This window comes from Anopheles coluzzii, chromosome 2 (genome assembly GCF_943734685.1).
Source record: "Anopheles coluzzii chromosome 2, AcolN3, whole genome shotgun sequence".
NCBI lineage: Eukaryota > Metazoa > Arthropoda > Insecta > Diptera > Culicidae > Anopheles > Anopheles coluzzii.
Window position 1 is genome coordinate 36,309,514 of NC_064670.1, and position 17,825 is coordinate 36,327,338.

General features: G+C 43.6%; 4 protein-coding genes across 11 annotated transcripts in view; 2 read left to right on the forward strand and 2 right to left on the reverse strand.

Moving 5' to 3' along the window:
- The first annotated feature begins 1,255 nt into the window (after positions 1 to 1,255).
- Positions 1,256 to 4,156, forward strand: LOC120949779 (KH domain-containing, RNA-binding, signal transduction-associated protein 3-like). Its single transcript, XM_040367283.2, has 4 exons — positions 1,256 to 1,704; positions 1,772 to 2,393; positions 2,476 to 2,639; positions 2,847 to 4,156. The coding sequence occupies exons 1-4, from the start codon at positions 1,494 to 1,496 to the stop codon at positions 3,005 to 3,007; spliced, it is 1,158 nt and encodes a 385-aa protein (XP_040223217.2). The 5' UTR covers positions 1,256 to 1,493; the 3' UTR covers positions 3,008 to 4,156.
- A 291-nt stretch (positions 4,157 to 4,447) lies between these two features.
- LOC120949782 (sugar transporter SWEET1-like) lies at positions 4,448 to 5,758 on the reverse strand. Its single transcript, XM_040367285.2, has 3 exons — positions 5,366 to 5,758; positions 4,889 to 5,294; positions 4,448 to 4,812 (listed from the first exon to the last, which is right to left on the reverse strand). The coding sequence occupies exons 1-3, from the start codon at positions 5,533 to 5,535 to the stop codon at positions 4,714 to 4,716; spliced, it is 675 nt and encodes a 224-aa protein (XP_040223219.2). The 5' UTR covers positions 5,536 to 5,758; the 3' UTR covers positions 4,448 to 4,713.
- Positions 5,759 to 6,244: 486 nt separating this feature from the next.
- Positions 6,245 to 7,757, reverse strand: LOC120949780 (sugar transporter SWEET1-like). The gene is made up of 4 exons (XM_040367284.2): positions 7,343 to 7,757; positions 6,992 to 7,277; positions 6,790 to 6,909; positions 6,245 to 6,716 (listed from the first exon to the last, which is right to left on the reverse strand). Exons 1-4 carry the CDS (start codon positions 7,516 to 7,518, stop codon positions 6,612 to 6,614), a joined length of 687 nt encoding a protein of 228 aa, XP_040223218.2. The 5' UTR covers positions 7,519 to 7,757; the 3' UTR covers positions 6,245 to 6,611.
- A 9,362-nt stretch (positions 7,758 to 17,119) lies between these two features.
- LOC120961071 (AP-1 complex subunit gamma-1-like) overlaps positions 17,120 to 17,825 on the forward strand; it is a 33,586-nt gene continuing 32,880 nt past the window's right edge. For 2 of the 8 annotated variants that reach the window (XM_040384680.2, XM_040384679.2), the window contains exon 1: positions 17,120 to 17,328. The gene's annotated coding sequence lies outside the window, so the exon portion shown is untranslated. The remainder of the gene's footprint in view (positions 17,329 to 17,825) is intronic. The other 6 variants (XM_040384684.2, XM_040384681.2, XM_040384683.2 and 3 more) reach the window with 3 other exon arrangements.

Genomic DNA, 17,825 nt, shown 5'->3' on the forward strand with positions numbered 1-17,825 from the left:
AATTTGAATTTTCTTAATTGAACATTTTTGACAGTCCCTTCATTTTCGGTACATTTTTGTCCCTCTAAATAGGAAAACCCGGATACTCGAATAACACGGATAATGAGTCAGTCATTATACAGTAAAGTGCCGTTTATACGACTACCTTTTATTCGGCTGTCCGGTTATCCGTGCTGTTGAAAAATGACAGTCCAATACAAAATTTTCAATGTGCTCTAAGAATATTTAAAAAAAACGGTTATCAGAGCATGTTATTATAACAAAAACACTGTAATTCATGACATATTTCAAATATTCTCTTTTGGAAAAATGAAGTTAATACGAACTGGGTATTTTTTATCAAAACATAAGCTAAATTTAAAAAAGCAAGAATTTGTGATCAGATATATTATTCGACTCATTATCCATGATATTCGGATATCCGGGCGAGGACGTGTCCTAATGAACCCGGATAAACGGCGCTCCACTGTATATTTTAAAACAAATTCCTTTTTTTATTTTTATAATGTTTTGGTAAAACGTAACCAGTTGTAATTAACTTCATGTGTGTTCAACGAGAATATTCAAATAGTGCCGAGAATTAAAGCGTTTTACGATAGAGCGTTTCTACATACACCGAGAATGCAGCTGAGAAAATAACTGACAGCATGCTTTGACAGCATTTTCGGTGAGAGAATTCTCCTCGGCACGCAAAGAACGATGGAGCTGAGAAAAAATTGAATTGGCAGTTTATAGCGATCGATCAATTATAGTTTGCATTTTTGCCGTCTAATAATCGTAGAAATATTATTAAAAAGTAAAAGAAACTTTTTTGATTTCATTTTAGCGATTGTAGGCGAATGTGGATCATAAACGTCAACCTCATACATCAACTGTCAACCGAATAATGTCCAAACCTTGTACAAATGTAAAATCTTGGCAACCCGGCCGAGCTGTCAGAAAAAGAGAAAAAAAAGAGGAATTCACGTTGTGTACGCAGTTGGAAAAGCACGTGTAATTCTGTGTCTTATGTCCTTCAGTCCTTAAGAATATTTTATATGACGTTATTTACACGATTAAAATGGATTTTTTCAACATCATTTTAAAAGTCTCATCTCGGCGCTTTTCAGAGCTTCTACACACATCGGCATGAGAAACCGATTGTCAATTCTCTCACAGCCATCTCTCAGCTGCAGTCTCGGTGTATGTAGAAACGCTCATACGCATGTTCTCCGTGTAGCTACCGATACCATCGACGTCGTGTAGACATACCTACGCTCCCAGCACCCATTGGAGAAACGTCAACACAGTGTCGCAACCGACCACCAGAGGGCCATCGACCACAACAGCGTTTGTTTACATCCTTGCTATAGCTCAACCAGTTTTGTTATAGAAATACGCGCAACGTGTGCCTTTAATCGTTTCTTCCGGCTTTAAAACTGTATCCAAACTAAAAAACTTCTTTTAACAAGTAGTTTTCATCAAGCTAATCCTCCCACGGAGCTCTAGTTACAATGGCAGACCAAGAAATGAATGGCTACAACGATGAGGCCAGCGACTTTAAGCGCAAAAGTAACGCCAGTCTGCGCGAAATGGACGCGGAGGATGACTCGGAGGAAGCGAACAAGCAAACGGAAAAGGTGCAGGAGTACGTCAGAAGCATACTGAACGAACGGATAGCACTGGATCGCAAATATCCTATCGCCGATCGGCTGCTAGAACAGGGTAAGCCGCTCTGCCATCATTCAAGTGCCCACACTGTTGATTAGCTCTTTCCGTTTTGGTTTTGTAGAGGTAGAAACGGCACAGCGGAATGGTAAACCACCCACCAGACGCTACATCGACATTTACCGGGAGAAGCCCATCAAAGTGCAGGTGAAGGTAATCGTGCCTGTTAAGGAGCATCCAAAGTTTAACTTCGTCGGCAAACTGCTCGGACCAAAGGGCAATTCGCTAAAGCGCCTTCAGGAAGAAACCATGTGCAAAATGGCCATATTGGGCCGTGGCTCGATGAAGGATCGTAAAAAAGAGGAAGAGCTTCGGTTAGCGATGGATCCAAAGTATGCCCATCTGAACGATGATCTGCACGTGGAAATCAATGCCCTTGGGCCGCCGGCGGAAGCGCATGCCCGCATTGCATACGCACTGGCCGAGGTACGAAAGTTCCTCATCCCGGACAGTAACGATTTCATCCGGCAGGAACAGTTGCGGGAAATGCTGGAAGATCCGGAATGTGATTTTCCGGTTAAGAAAGGGTACCGAAAAACGATGCCATCGCACGCGAATGCAGCACACGATGACCCAGCGCCCAGATCACCGGTACCCGCCTCGTCACGGACGCATCCTCCGCAAAGAAAGATCTATTCGATTCTGGACAAAGCGCGTGCCGCGCTGGAGGACTCACACATGCCACGGTACGAATGGACTTCCTCCAGCAGAAGGGCGGACGTCTTCGTTCGTTCATCTGAATTAAATGATGTTTTGTTTACATTTCAGCTCTACAAATTTAAGATACGAAGATTCACGATATGACCGGGAACATTACGAATCCTCGTACGACTACCATCCAACACCGCCACCGCCTCGATCAAAATACGATAGTAACCATTACGACGATGAATATCGGCGGGATTATTGCCGCGAATCCAGCTCATACTCTGGTAAGTACTAATGGTTTAATGCAAAACGAATAATCATTTTCGATGTATACAAAAAAACAAACAATCCCACAAACAATGACCTTTATAAAAACGAAACATTATTGTATGTGCTTCGTCGAACAATATTTAAACCCAAACCCTGCTAATTCGTAACCGACATTGTAATGCGTGCAACATATCTAAACTTTCATCCAACATCATTGCCAGCTCCTTCCAAACCAAGCACCACATCGATGAGCGATCGATCGTGGAAACCGGCCTCGTACAGTGGAAGTTCGTCGCGTGAGCAAATCGATCTGAAGCATCATGCCGCTCGGGATCCTCGTTCTTCCTATCGCCATACACCGTACGCGCGCCAATCGAAGTAAAATTGCGATACAGGGTAGCGTTGACCGAGCTCCATCGATCAAATAATCGATGCAGCTGCATTTGTAGACTAACAAGAAGCAGTAGGTTGTTACAAACAAAAAATACAACGGCTTTGGACACTCTTTTATTATGTACTGCGCCGGTTAGAAAGGCGGTTGGAACTACGAAACTCCCTCTCTCTCTATCTTGACGATGATTTAGCTCGACATTTATTCTCGTATCTTGCAACATCATACATACATAAAACGTGCTGTGTCAATATTAAATGAAAGCTCATCATAAATCATAAATAAAAGTTGATAAATATGGCAATTCACATTTCGAAATAAATCGCATTTGAATGGAGGAAGTGGGAAATGAAATTAACACAATATATAGATATTGGCATATTTTAACAATAAACAATCAAACCCGGATAAAAATCAGATTGATATAATGTTGCTTTAAAGAAAACCCATCCAATACCGACATTAACATTTTGTTCAAATATCAACCGTTTTGAATTCCCAGCGATCCAGTCTGAATTAAAAAAAAAAAACAAAACTTTCCAACCGCATAACCAGTTAATATGCCAAATATGTTACAATCTAAAAAGAAAACTAAATAAAAATACTTCAAATTATTAAACATACAACACTCCAACGTGTAAAATACAAACGAGTAACAAACTTATAATATTAAAACATAATCAAATTGAAGCTGCACCTAAAGTGTCTATACTAGAGAAATTTAATACAAACGAAAAAAATAAAATAAATGAAACATTCAATCTAATGTACTAACAATATAAATAGGCAACACCATAACTATTAAAGCAAAAATCATTTGAGGACAAAATAGTAAACAAGTAACTATTGAACAATTGTTATAAAAACAATAACGAGACACGCAAATATTCCCGCAACGATGGGACAACACCTTTGTCCACATCGTAATGCAAAAAGCACATCCATGGAAAAATGTGTTGTAACTTTAACAAGGACCTAGGTGTGTCTCAAACAAAAACATAAATAGGAGAGATAAACATAAATAAACATAAAACATTATAAGGAGGTATTATAACAAAGTCTACATTAACAAATACAACCAAATAAAATGTTTCAAATATAAAATAAACCGAGCAACGCGATCGTAGAATAAACCATCCACCCGAATGCAGTGTAGTGTTTGTGAAATAAAACCAGCAATCGTACTGTTCAAATCGAAAACCAATGCAAAATGATCGAGAAGGTTGAAGACAATCAAGCCTTCTCCCAACTGCACCTTCACTTCGCTGTAATCGACGAACAATCGCAATCAATTGTCCGCCCGCTGATGACGAACAATTGATCGGCCTAGGCCTAGGTAGCGATCAACTGCCGCAATCTATCGCTACGTAATGTCACACTGCCGAGAGCTATAGGTGATATGAGAATTAAGATAGCATACTTTTAGGATCATATGTTTTACTATTTACCTTTTTTTGTTTTATTTATTGAAAGATGAAGATTTATTGCAAAATAGTCTTAGCACGTCCAGTTCGTTATTTCTTGTGTACGGACATTTACTTGCATTAATGCAATGGTTCACTCTTGCGTTTTTAGGCAATTGCATTATAAATGCAGCGGTTTTGTAACAGCAATCACTTGGAATGAGCTAATTTCATTAGCTGCTGACAGTTAATCCTAGTTGTTTTACCTGTATTACCATTAACAATACTTTTGGTTCATTCGCGCTTCTTGCTCGGAGGGGCTGCCTTTGAAGGATAGATCGCAAACAGTGCCAATTGAATGCCGCTCAGCGTAACGGCAGCCAGGTTCTGGCACTAAAACGAACGGGGACAGAACCGAAAAATTAACATACCACACTACTTACTTGCTTACTGACAAAACACTCCTTACCACCACGAACACATTGTTCAAAATCACACCGTACAGCAACCAGCTCAGCCCAACGATCGTACCGGACAGGATCATGGCGAACGGGAGGCCCTCCGTGCTCTTGCGGCGTATGATGTCCGGCAGGCCGAACAAAGGCTGCCCGATCAGGGCCAGCATCAGCACGGTAATGATCATGCCGAAGCGATCCTCCACCACGGACGGGTTCTCCACCTTGACGTACCCCAGCAGGGTGATCGTGAACAGTGCCGTTCCGCCGACCTGTCGCCAGTAGCTAGACCGCCCGGTGGGCGGCGTGTAGAGTAGGAAAAATATGGCATAGGCCAGGCTGATCGTCAGACCGACCAGATTCGCATTGGTCATGGCGGAATCGTTCATCAGCATGCCGTGTTGCAGGAAGAGCACAGTGCTGCGGAGAAGAACCAATCCGATTGTAGCGATTGCTCGCGATACCAAACCGACTGCACTTTTGCCACTTACAGTCCGCAACCACCGACGAACGGCATCGCTGAGAAGCCGTCCGTAGTGCCCTTCTTCCGGATGTCGCTGCACACGAAGCATCCGCTAAACATTTGTCCCACCGTGAGGATGCCGGCCGCCATGCCCACCTGTTCCTTGTACGGCTGCAGCGCCTCCGATATGGCCTCCATGGTTGATTATTCACTTCCCCACACTACACGACACCGAAACACCAAAAACCACCCTTCCCAAGCTCCAAGGTCAGAGCGCGTGTTATGCTGCTGCGCGATGTTACTTCGCTTGCCACCGCACATACACTAAGCGACACAGAAGGAACCCGACCCGACGGTCGAATCTAGCATTGGAGCATCGGAGATTGTTTCTATTGCACTGTGCTGCTGTGTTTGTGGTACAGCAAGCGCTCACGCAAACAGCTGTCGCGCATCTCTATTCGCTTTGCGCGTCGCCAGGCGGGCACACCCCTTCACCCTAAATCTTTGAAACGCTTGACGATCGATTACAATTTGCTGCAGCGGCCGTGACTTTGCACGTTTGCTATCGGGATGAGGTAGCATGTTTGCGCTCGCGTATTCTATTGCGTGCTTGGAAGCCACTCTCGGCGGCCGTCGGTGCGCAAAGTTACAGTCGTGCGCTCACCAGCACGTGGAAAAAGAAGATGACAGTTTGAAACTGAAACCGGGAGCGCGTATAAAACGCGCATTTTCTGTTGATATTTGAGCAGAGAAGATTTTGTTTTACTTGTTTCGAGTTTGTATAGAGCACGGTCGCGATTTATCTTATCTTGCCCCTGTTCGAATGTACTGTCTCATACGCAGCCACATCATTTTACGCTGTAGGATACGCAGCAAGATTGAAAGGGTGGACTACACGTTTTGAATGTAATTTTGTTAAGGCAGAATGTTTTATTTGTATTTAATGTCAATCTATCTTTTCTAAAAACGTTTTTGTGTGTTTACTGCCATTAGAGCCTCACTTGTACCCTTTATAAAATTCAACCTAAAACCAAAAACCAAAATTTTGTTAGCTGCCAGATACAATAGTTGTCTATAAAAAACCACCCTTTCACCAACACATCATCTGTAGCACAACCATCTGTAGCAAACGCTGATTTCGTTTCGCGTACACGATGCGCCTTATCATCGTAGTCCAGCCAGTTGGACAGCTTTTCCGCTTCCTCGCAACCCTCAGCAAGATCCCTCCTTCGAAAAGGGATTTTTCTACCAAACCCACTCGGCCCGCCAGGGGATTATCTTTGCTTTTTCTTCTCACCACCACTGCTGGTGGATGCTGGATAAATGATAAACAACGATAGCTGAACCGTGCACAGACCCATCGCTATGATTTTCTGGACCTGTCGTGCGGTATAAAAAAAGGCGTTTATGGCGAATGAAACTGACGGCGGTGCTGTGCTCCAACAGTCTTACCACTATGAACGTGTTGTTGATGAGCAGTCCGTACAAAAGCCACAGCACGGTTGCACCGGTGGAAGCGAGTATTGCAGGCAGGGGCAGCCCGGCGCTGCTTTTGGCGCGAATAATCGAACGCTGTCGGTGCGAAACAATATGCAAAACGTGGTACCGTCGGTTAGATAGAGCTGCTAAATCGTTCCACTTTCCGCCAACTTACCAACTGAGCCAGCGGTAGGGCGATGAAAGCGAGTGCCAGCACGGTCAGTACCATGCCCAGCCGGTACATCACGTCGGGACCATTGCCCTGGGCGCCATATGCGTACAGACCAGCTGTAACAGTCGCCACCGCCGCCGTGAGCCGGTAGAGCGCACCTCGCCCGCTCGGAGGCGTGTACCACCAGAACCACAGTGAGTAAAGCAGCGAAAAGGCCAGCGTGAAAATGCTGGTCCAGATGAGTGCCGGTGCTTGAAGCTTCTCGGAGTACTGCAGCTGAAGGATGGAGCTGGAAGTGTACGGTATTGAAAAATCAAAAATGCCAATCCCAAAGCGTTGCATTGCTTTACTCACAGTCCACAGCCACCGATGAAGCGAAGCGGTGAAACGCCGGCCGATGTGCCGCGGCGCCTAATGTCGCTACAAATAAACCATCCCGCCAGGTACTGGGCGACCGTCAGTAGCCCCGCTGCTTGGCCGATCCGTTCCCGGTGCGCCTCTAGACCGGCCAGTAGCGGCGTAGTAAACATGGTGTTTCAACCAACCGGGGAACGCACCGTACCGTACGTAGCAGCCTCTCGACTCGCCACCGAGCGTGCAACTGTGCGCAGTGTACTGTACACTGAGAGAAGTTGCGACTCACAGCAGTGGCACCATATCGCAGACGGTAAATTTAGGACGCTCTACAGCGCTTAACAGTGAGCGAAGATGCTAATCACTCTCTGCTAAATCTGTCGAGATGTAGAGGCTTAACGAATGGTTTGACTGCCAGCGCTCCGCCGTAAGTGAGAAATGTCTCGCATCGGAATGTTTGTTTTATAATCAGCACCACAAGGCGCGTGGCTTATCACGATGCTCTTTGATTTTTTTTTTCTTGAAGCAACCCAATGGAATGGAAGTAGGTTTTCTGCAGCAAATGGTTCTGTTTCTATTGCGCTCGACTGGCTGCAGTAAAAGAATGCTCTCACCGTTTTAATTAAAATGGTAAATTCAATGTTGTAATGTTTATTTATTCCGCTATACACATTCAAGTTCTACTATATAAATTACAACGAGAGATTATTAATTTTGTTACTTTCTCGATACTTGTATGACTTTATTTCTATGCTGAATATCTTCGTCGAATTTATTAAAAAAACGGCTGCAGGGAATAGTTTATAGACAAGTTTGGTAGCAGAATCAGTTGAAGGAATGGAGTAGGTACAGTTTCGGTTCCGGACCGGCACATGTTTGTGAACCGTTGCATGACAGAGACAATTTACAGCTACAGTATTGATATAAGGACAAAAAATAGGAACAATTTCAAGATCTAGATGGGCTCGCGATATGCTCCAGGATCGGTTCTTGACCAATTCCATAACCGATGTGTAATCAGGATTGGTTTCAGGTACGGTATTACTTCAGGGTTAGTTTCAGGACCGTAATGGGCACAGTGAAAATATCAGAACTGGTATAGATTTAGTATCAGTTCCAGAACCGGTGTGGGCTCGTGATCAGTTCCAGGATCGGTATGGTTTCGTGATCGGTTCAGAAACTGGTTGATAAGGTTTCGTGCTCGGTTCCAGTAACGGTGTTGGTTCGGGCTTAGTTTTACGAACGAAATCGATTTAGGATCAGATTTAGGACCGACAATGCTTTGGATTTAGTTATCATGACCGGTCAGGGTTATTTCCTTATTTCGGTAAGGGTAAGGATTGAGGATAATTTCCCGGACCGATATGAGTTTACGACGCTATGAGCTCTTTTGGAATCTCGGCCAAACTAATAAGGCTAGTTAGAATGACTATGACCAACGTCACTTGCCAGGTGAGGGTGGATGGAAAACTCTCAGGGCCTTTTGCTGCCACCAAAGGTCTGCCAGGGGGACGGGCTTGCCTGTCTCCTATTCAACCTGGCGCTAGAGAGGGCCATCCGCGACTCGAGGGTGGAGACTACGGGAACCATCTTCTATAAGTCATCCTAGATCCTGGCATACGCTGATGATATAGACATCATTGGTCTGTGACTCTCCTATGTAGCAGAAGCCTACCAAGGGATCGAGCAGGCGGCAGAGAACCTCGGATTGCAGATAAACTAGGCAACGACCAAACTGATGGTGCCAACATAAGCGACCCTACCAATAACAAATCCAAACTTACGTAGGCGTGACATACGCATCAAGTTCGTACAGATCAAAATCAAGATCGTGCAGTTGATACGCAGGCTCCGGTGGGCTGGCCATGTTGTACGCATGAAAACGAAAGACCCAGCCCGTAAAGTGTTTTTAGGCCGTCCACAAGCACAGTGTTAGAATACGCTTCTGTAGTATGGTGGCCTACAGCTGCTCGTCCCCTAGCTCGTTTAGAGTCGATCCAGCGCAAATTCACGCGGTTCGCTTTGCGCTCCTGGAGTGTCCAACTTGACTATGAGGGACGCTGTGCGTTGCTTGGCATCGAGACGCTGAAGCAGCGGAACTGCAACGCTCAGAGGCTGTTTGTCGCGGGACTTCTTGACAATCGGATCGACTCGCCCGCGCTTCTTTCGAGGCTCAACATGTATGTCCCGCCGAGATCGCTCCGAGCTAGATCGCTACTTGACGTGGAGGAACGCCGCACTCGCTTTGGCTCCTCTGATCCGTTTATTCGTATGTGCCGTGAGTTTAATGTCATTTGTGATCGTCATCAACCTGACATGTCGCGCACCGCATTGTTGAACAGTATTCGTGTCGTGCGACCTTTTACATGTTAATTATGTTACTTAAGACTAAGCGTGACAAATGAATGACCGTAATGTGACTATGTTATAATGAATTAATGTAAATGAATTCGCTTCAAGTGGGCCACTTGCGGTCCGTTGAATTTTAATAAATAAATAACAAATAACAAATAACAGAGGGGGCGTGGTAGGCCCAAACTGAGGGGGCAAGATGGCGTGGAGGCTGCCACCATTAAGGCCGGGATAACGGACTGGCAGACGTAGGCGCAAGACCGTGAGCGGTTTCGGACACTCCTAAGGCAAGCCAAGACCACAAAGCGGTTGTAGCGCCGAATAAGTAAGTAAGTAAGTAAGATATAAGATTTGAATCAATTCCAGCAGCGGTATGGGCTCAGACCAAGTCTAGGACTTGATATTGGTTTGAGCTCAGTTTCTAGACCGGTATGGGTTCAAGATCAGTTTCTAAAACGATATACGTTCAGAAACGGTTTTCAATACCGATATTTGTTCGAGATTATTTCTATGACGAGCTCGGGTCTAACTTGATGAACAGACTCGGGTTTTGGCTTTCAATTGTACCCATTTTATAAAGGATCTGTTCGGAGGGAATAAAACATTCGAATGAAAGCTGCGAATGCCGGAAAGACGCTATTTTCCATCCATTCGCAATCGTTGTCCTATGGCGACAGGAAAGTGGAGGAGCTTTCGTTGAGAAGGGTGCCTTTCAGGATTGTAGAAGGCGACGAGACAAGATGATATAAAGTTTGACGGGATTTTGTGCAACCGGGTGGTGGTAGTTCCCAGGGGACAGCGTAAGGTGCAGGAAAGCATCCCATTACCATGCAATTGCGCGATAGTGCATCCATACAATACAGCGGAGAGAGCAGCGATCGATGGCAAGAGACGCGGATGGCACGAAGAGAAAACACTTTGCCACCAAGCATTTCCGTTTGCTCTGATGCACTACGATCAGGTGAAATGATTGGTCCTATTGTGAAGCCGCTCTCTATTCGCGTTTATTGTCTTATGGTGAAAAGCATACGCAAACAACACAACAAGAGTAGAGTGAATGGCTTTGTGTGCACATTGTTTTTGTGTGAAATTTACAGTAATGCATCTATTTTGTGTGCAACGCTGCAGCTCGATCTATACAGTGGAAATATGTCTCCAAAAAAAAATTTTTTTATACATTAGCGCTTTATGAGTAAAGCTGCATCAGAACTGATGGATCTTTTAAGCGCGTTAAAAGGAGCGGGTTTTTCCTATTGTGAGTTGCATTTTTTAATATACAAATGCAACAATTTGTGCTCCAACTTTATAGCACATCCATTACCATCAAGATGCTGATGATGATGATGACGATGTTGTCTTCTTAAAGAGAAACGAAACCAACGCTACTCGCGATTGGTGTTGTTGTGGTGCGCGTTATACGCCTTGATGGACACCACAGCTCGCTGAACGGTCGTAATCTTTATGCGGAACAATGACGAGCATATGTGCCGTGTGCTGGTGGATGGTATGAAATCGGTGGAATATACACTACGGTAAGGGCAGGTGGGATGAGATAAGATGCTCTTGCTTACCAGACAGTTCATATCCTAAGTGAACGGGGAGAAAATACGTTTCACCTTGTGCTATGTGCATATCTTTCGCTTTTGTTTTTGTGTACTATTTCTAAAACGCGCGATAAAATGTAAGTCTCAGTCGTAGATTGTAGCTCTGAAGATCCGAACACACATATCGGTACAGTTTAATATGGCTTTGCAATGGAACGAACCCCGCTTTTTTATATGGAAAATACTGTTTTGGGACTAAGTGGTGATATTTGCTAACATGTCGCCTGCTTTTGGAAAAGTAATTTCTCAAATATATGTGTCACAATAGATGTGATTTCAAAATGGCATTTCTGTTATCTAAATTGATTAGATTAAGGTGCAAAACAGTAATTAGTAGCATAGCATCTTTAACTTCAATTGAGTTATATCTTCCATACCATACTTGCGATGCCAAGTCACTAATAAAACAGCCTTTGAAACAGGCGTGCAATAGTTAGCTAAAGATACCAAATTGAACTTAAGGCAGTTGCGATACAACGCAACCACCTTCGCTGTGACCGCTCACACATACAACCCCAACAAAGCACACGCTTCGTTATCGGAATGATTGTGCTTATCATTTGGCCATGCTCCAACGGCAGGTTAAATACGGTTTGATAAGGCTTCAACCACGGTCTCTGCCACGACGACGACGACGACGACGACGACGACGGTACCTTCTACAAGGGAAAGGCTCTACCACGTACCCTTAATACGTGACCGTCTGTATGTGGACTGTGCCATTTAGTTAGTTGGCTTGTTACTGCACGCAACAGTTCCATGCGACGGATCGGTAGGTGAGACAGTAATGGATGAACCACTACTGAAGCGGGTATCTAATTAGTCAACGTCTTTTCATCATCGTGGCAGACGGTGCTGAATCTGCCCTTCTCGGTCAGCGTTTTGTTGACTTGCCAGAAGTGGCGGTCTAACGATGGGGACTGCACGTAATTAATGGACTAAAAGCGAGCGTGAAAGCATAACATCCCTATTGCCGCCGCATACCACCGTTCATAAGAGTCTCATGCGCAAGCGAATCATTTCACACCCATAGCATCGCGTCACGCGTGTCACATTCTTATCGATAGTACCTTGGAAAGGAATTTAACTTAATTCGCGTTTTATGCTGCCTAGTGCACGAATAGGAATTGTTTCGTACCAGAAACTTTTCATCCCGGAATGACGCTCAATTTTCATTTCGCTTTTACTTCACTATGCTCGTGTTGTCATTTATTTTCATTAAGTGTCGAAAAGTTTGCAGAACGCAGCACAGTAAGAATAAAGGAAACGATATCGATTATTGTTACTGTGAGCTTTCCTGTATGCTGCCGCTGCACAATTACTCGAATCGTGGAAATTAAAAAGAGATCAATCATGCACACAGTTAGTTACTGTGGAGTTTGTCAGATTACAGAAAGAGCAAAGGTAAAATATAAAAATACACACACTCGTCTGCATGTGCATATTATTGATTCTGGTAGAATTCGAATTCAAGTGTTTATTTACCTTGAAAGAGTTCATGTATGTGTATGCAGATTCATTCACTTTCCCATTAATGAAGCAGCTGACTTTACAAATATAAACAAGTTAATTACTAACACTAACAAATCTACTAGTTTCTGTAACCCTTTTTTGCTTTTACACAAACGACTGATATGGTTTTTGGCATATTTTGTGATTTAAGGCACTTTCATCACAAAACAGTTCCAAACACTGATAGTATCTTTCCGTTTTAAGACGATTTTTTCGTTTCGATTCAGACAAAAAAAAACTCCCTTTACACAGTAAATAAGAAATGTGATTACCTTACATATGATACCTTCCACGAAGCATTCCCGTAGCATTCCATCATTTGCCAGGACGGGTAAAAACCCTCATCCTGTGCTACCCGAAATACCCTTCGGTGAAAAAGTATCCATTTTCTCCATTTACAATTCTCCGTGCCGAGTTTGTGAAGCGCAGTAGTGTAACACAATCGCTTCGCTTTGGCAAGCAAGTTAGAAATCATCTTCCCGTGGGGATTTTTTTTTTTAACTACAACTTGCCACATTCCTCATCCCGATGCTGTTCCGCTAAAATTTAAGGACACAAATTGGATACCATTTACTTTTGGGCCGACTTCACTCCGTCCTGCTAACGAGAGAGAGGATCAGATTCTGCGACGGTAAAGATTGTTATGGAGTGCACTAATTCGGTATCCTGTGGTGAGTTTCGTTGCAGATAACCAATCCACCGGCTCCAATCTGCTACTGACATTTCCGGTTTCGTTGTGATTCCCTTTTCGACAAACCGTTACTGCTCATCGAAATCAAGCGTTGTAACGGAAAAGTGTAACATCCGATTGAAAGGGTCGATTGACAGCCTTTCTGCCTTCCTGTACCGACCAGGCACCCGTCTGATTGACCCCGGCTCGACAACTAGCAAAGCACGGTCATAAATTAATATGCAAATTTTGACTGACAGACCCATTAATTGCCACCCTGCCCATTCGGATCCTGGGCGCAACGGGCGCTGCTTATTCGATCGATAAGGATCGTGCAATTCGTACCGCTCCGTCCGTTAGCGTGGGTGTTGTGGGCGTGTTAAAATTAAATGACTATCGCCCTCCCCCCAAAAATCATAGGCCTGAAATGGTTCGCGTTAAGTTTGCACAAACGGAGGTTTAATGAAGCATTGAGGGACATTTGAACGGTTGATCTATTTCATATTTTTTTACCCGCCCTCCCCATAGCAAAAGGCAATAAATTATCATTGATTGTTCATTAAAAGAAATCAACAACATGATGTACGCATAACAAGTATATCGATTAATTGCAGTACCACTGTTTTGGACAGCAATTATATTGTTTCAAATTACATAGAAGCTTCTATATATGCTCGTGTTTTTTTTCCTACATTTTGCTGCATAATTGCAAACAAACAAATTAGTTCTATGTCATGACATGGCAGCTCAGGGACAGCGTCACATGTCACGCAAACACCGACACACATATTCCATTTTCCATGACATTTTCCAATTTTCCCTTTTCTGGTCGACAATTCTACCCGTTGCTCCCGAGCTATTGCATCGCGGCATAGCTGATCCGGGGTTGTTTTTTTCATTCGATTCCGTAGAATCCGCACGAAATCGGATTCGATCTTCACCAGAGCAAATGAATCAATTTTGCTGAAGCATCACGATACAATAGCACCCCGTTTTCCTGCCGATTTTGCCTATTTACTTAGCTTAATCTGCTTTACCTGTACGGCGTATCAAGCGTACAAGTCAGCCATCGAACCGAACGCTGCTTGGCGAACGCTTTTCAGCGTGACGTCAACGCGTTTGTTTGTTGTGTAAGCAGCAATTTGGATTCGAAATACCCGGCGAACGGCGAACGAACAACCTGGCCGACCAGGTATGGTATGTGTGCACCTGGGGACATGCCGGCATGCAAATTGTGTTATTGGCGGTGGGTTTAGTGGCGCGTATTACGAATTAAAATTGGCTTGTTAACAATTGCGCTCCCTGCGCTGTTGAATAGTGACTTCGATTCAACTAATGAGTTCCGACTCGTTTGATACGGTTCCAGTCAACTACCTACTATCTTGAGGTAAATTTACACGTATTTGTTTTGTATAATTGCTTCATGTTTGCCGTTTATCAAACGCCCTTTTGTTGTGAAACTTTCACAGTTTGAATTGATAACACACCCGGTAAACCAACAGCAACCAGCCTTCAACCAAATGTGAAACTGTGCAGTTGAATTGTGTCACCTGTTGGCTTGAGCATGGCCAAATTAGTAACGTAAAAAATGGGTACCAACAAAAAAAATGAATTCCTCCCCATCAACACTTCAACAGATCACCTTACCTTTCGACTTTTTACCACCTACTTTGGCGAAAACCTGCTGCTGCAACCCCTTCGTTTCGCTGCACGCCGATAAAACCTGTTTGCACAGCTGATAACGCACCCGAAGACGAAGGCAGTTCGAAATTTCCCGCTGGGTGTTCATTCCGCGCGATGCTATGGTACGGTATCCGGGGGGGTTCGGGTGGTAAACATCACCACCCACCTGGATGAACCCACGTTTTGTAGGCCACGTTTGCGCTCGCTTTAGGGGCGCGCGGAAAGCAACAGATAAGCACACGCTTGGCGGTGTATGGCGTGTGTTCATCGTGTTCGTGTTCGTGTGGGACTGCACTGTGGGACTTTCATGTGAAAAAGTATGAAATCATAAAATTTTACTTTCAGCTATAATGTTCTTTTTCAAGACCTTGTTAAGGCCTTCCTATGATATTTACAGTAGCTTTTGAACCATTTTATGAACCATTTTAATAATGGCTTAACAGACTTGTTTGTTGTCGTCTTATGCATCTAAATTTTAATGTTTCTTTATTTAACTATTATACAGCATATTGTAACCATTACTTTGATGCGATTTTGAACAATTTGTCACATGTTTTATTCTCACTAGTGTTCATGGTGTAAAATGCTATGTTAAACTGTTAGGGGCGGTCCCGTGGCACAGTCGTCAACTCGAACGACTTAATAACATGCCCGTCACAGGTTCAAGCCTACAATGGACCGTCGCCCCGTTGCAAGGATTGATGACTATCTGGCTGCGTGGTAATGGATTACGTCTCGAAAGCCTGTATAGACCGGCATGTCCGCGTAGGACGTTACGCCAAATAGAAGAAGAAAGTATTTTTTAAAGTTTATTATTTAGTTGTAATTATTTAGACTTTTTAATTAGAAGCAGCTAATGGTGATTAGTATTTATTTTTTCTATCCTAATAATAGACATACAGTGAACCCTCTCTTATTTGAGAGGCGATGGGACTGTCGAATAAGAGGGGTTTTCAAATTTCAGAGGTTGAAAGTGAATGAAAGGTCCATACAAGACAAGAAAGAGACAGAACATTTAGTATGCAGCCTTAACTGTTGCTATAGGAAACTGCGAACAGGATTGCCAATTTGAGCATACATCATTCCAATAACCATAGCAACACCATACACAAATAAGAGGGACACAGATTTCAGAGGTTTTCCAAATTAGAGGAACAAAAATGTACTGGACTCAAGGGACTGTGCAAAATGTTCAAATAAGAGAGGTTTTTCAAATTGGAGAGGTGTCAAATAAGAGAGGATTCACTGTATTTAAAATATGTTAAACCTATGCTTATGCGTATACATTCTGTGTGAGTTTCATTGATAGGAAAGACCATTTACTTAACTTTGTTTTTGCTTTATGTTTTTTTTATATATATATTTTTATTCAAAAGCTTTGTTACATGCCAACGATAAACGATTTCCCCGTTTCACAAATATGTTGGTCTTATCAAATAATAGTCCAATGCAACCTTATAGTCAAACATATATTTTGTTTTAAATAATTCACTATAACGCGTGGAGACAATCATTCAAAATCTAATAATTTATTGTTCGATTTTTTCTAAATGTCTTAACCAGCTTCAAAGGAATCAAAATTAAACAATAAGAAGTAAGTAACATCAGGAACAATAAATGAGACTAGCAAACAAATCATTATTCCGTTGGTCAAAAACAGGAAGCTAAGCAGTCTAGCAAAGCATTACGGTAAGCACAGGACTTACCAAAATTGATTCAACTCAGCACTAGAAATATTTCCTAACAAAAACATTGTTCAAACTCTTGTTAGACAATATAATTTCATCAAATACCTTTTTTCCAACTGCAATTGTGACCGTTTTCCCAAGCGCTTCGCTTCCCCTTTAGTGAATCGGTTGGTCGGTTCATCCGAAATTCATCCACCCTTATCACCATGGCTTCGGTTTGTTTGGGGCTTTTCCGATGAACACGCCGGCGGGCCGAGTCACAACAGCTGGACCAGCATGCTACGATGCGTTCACCGCGCGCAGCAGCGATGTTTGTTAGTCAGTCTAGCGAAAACCGTACCACCGACAGGACGCCAATCTTTGCCACTGCACAGTTACGCACACGCAGAAGCTTCGGTACAAGCGCCCATATCTACCCGTGTGCCCGCGCTATCTGTCCCTACATGAGGGTTTGTTTGCATCACGTATCACAGTGAGGTGATTTCGCTTTCCCTTACCCCCTTCTCCCCAGTGCGGACAGGAGGCAGTGTGTGTGTGTGGTTGTGTGTACTATTTCATCAGACCAGTAATCCCTGCACGGAGTGTGATTCAGCCGGGTTTTACGAAACCATCGTACGGCCAAAAGTGCAATTTTATGCAAATCCCGCGCGGCAAATCTGTGAAAACAAACGAAGAAGTGATAATAACGGCAAACAGCAGTGTTGCTGTATGGGTTTTGCGGGTATGGGTGCCAAAGACCGCTACCAAAAACCAATTTAAAGTGGAATAATTACAACCGACCAAAGATCCTCCTTTACTGCCCACAGCGTACTGTTAGTTTCTTATAAAAGTGGGTCGCTTCGAGCCGAAGTGTGTAGTGGCGTTGCCCAGCGAGCCATGACAAAAGCGAAAAACGAAATATTCACGAAAGTGTTCCGTGCTAGAATTTCCGCCTTTCTGTAGCCACGGCAAGCTCCCGGGGTGAAAGAGTGAGT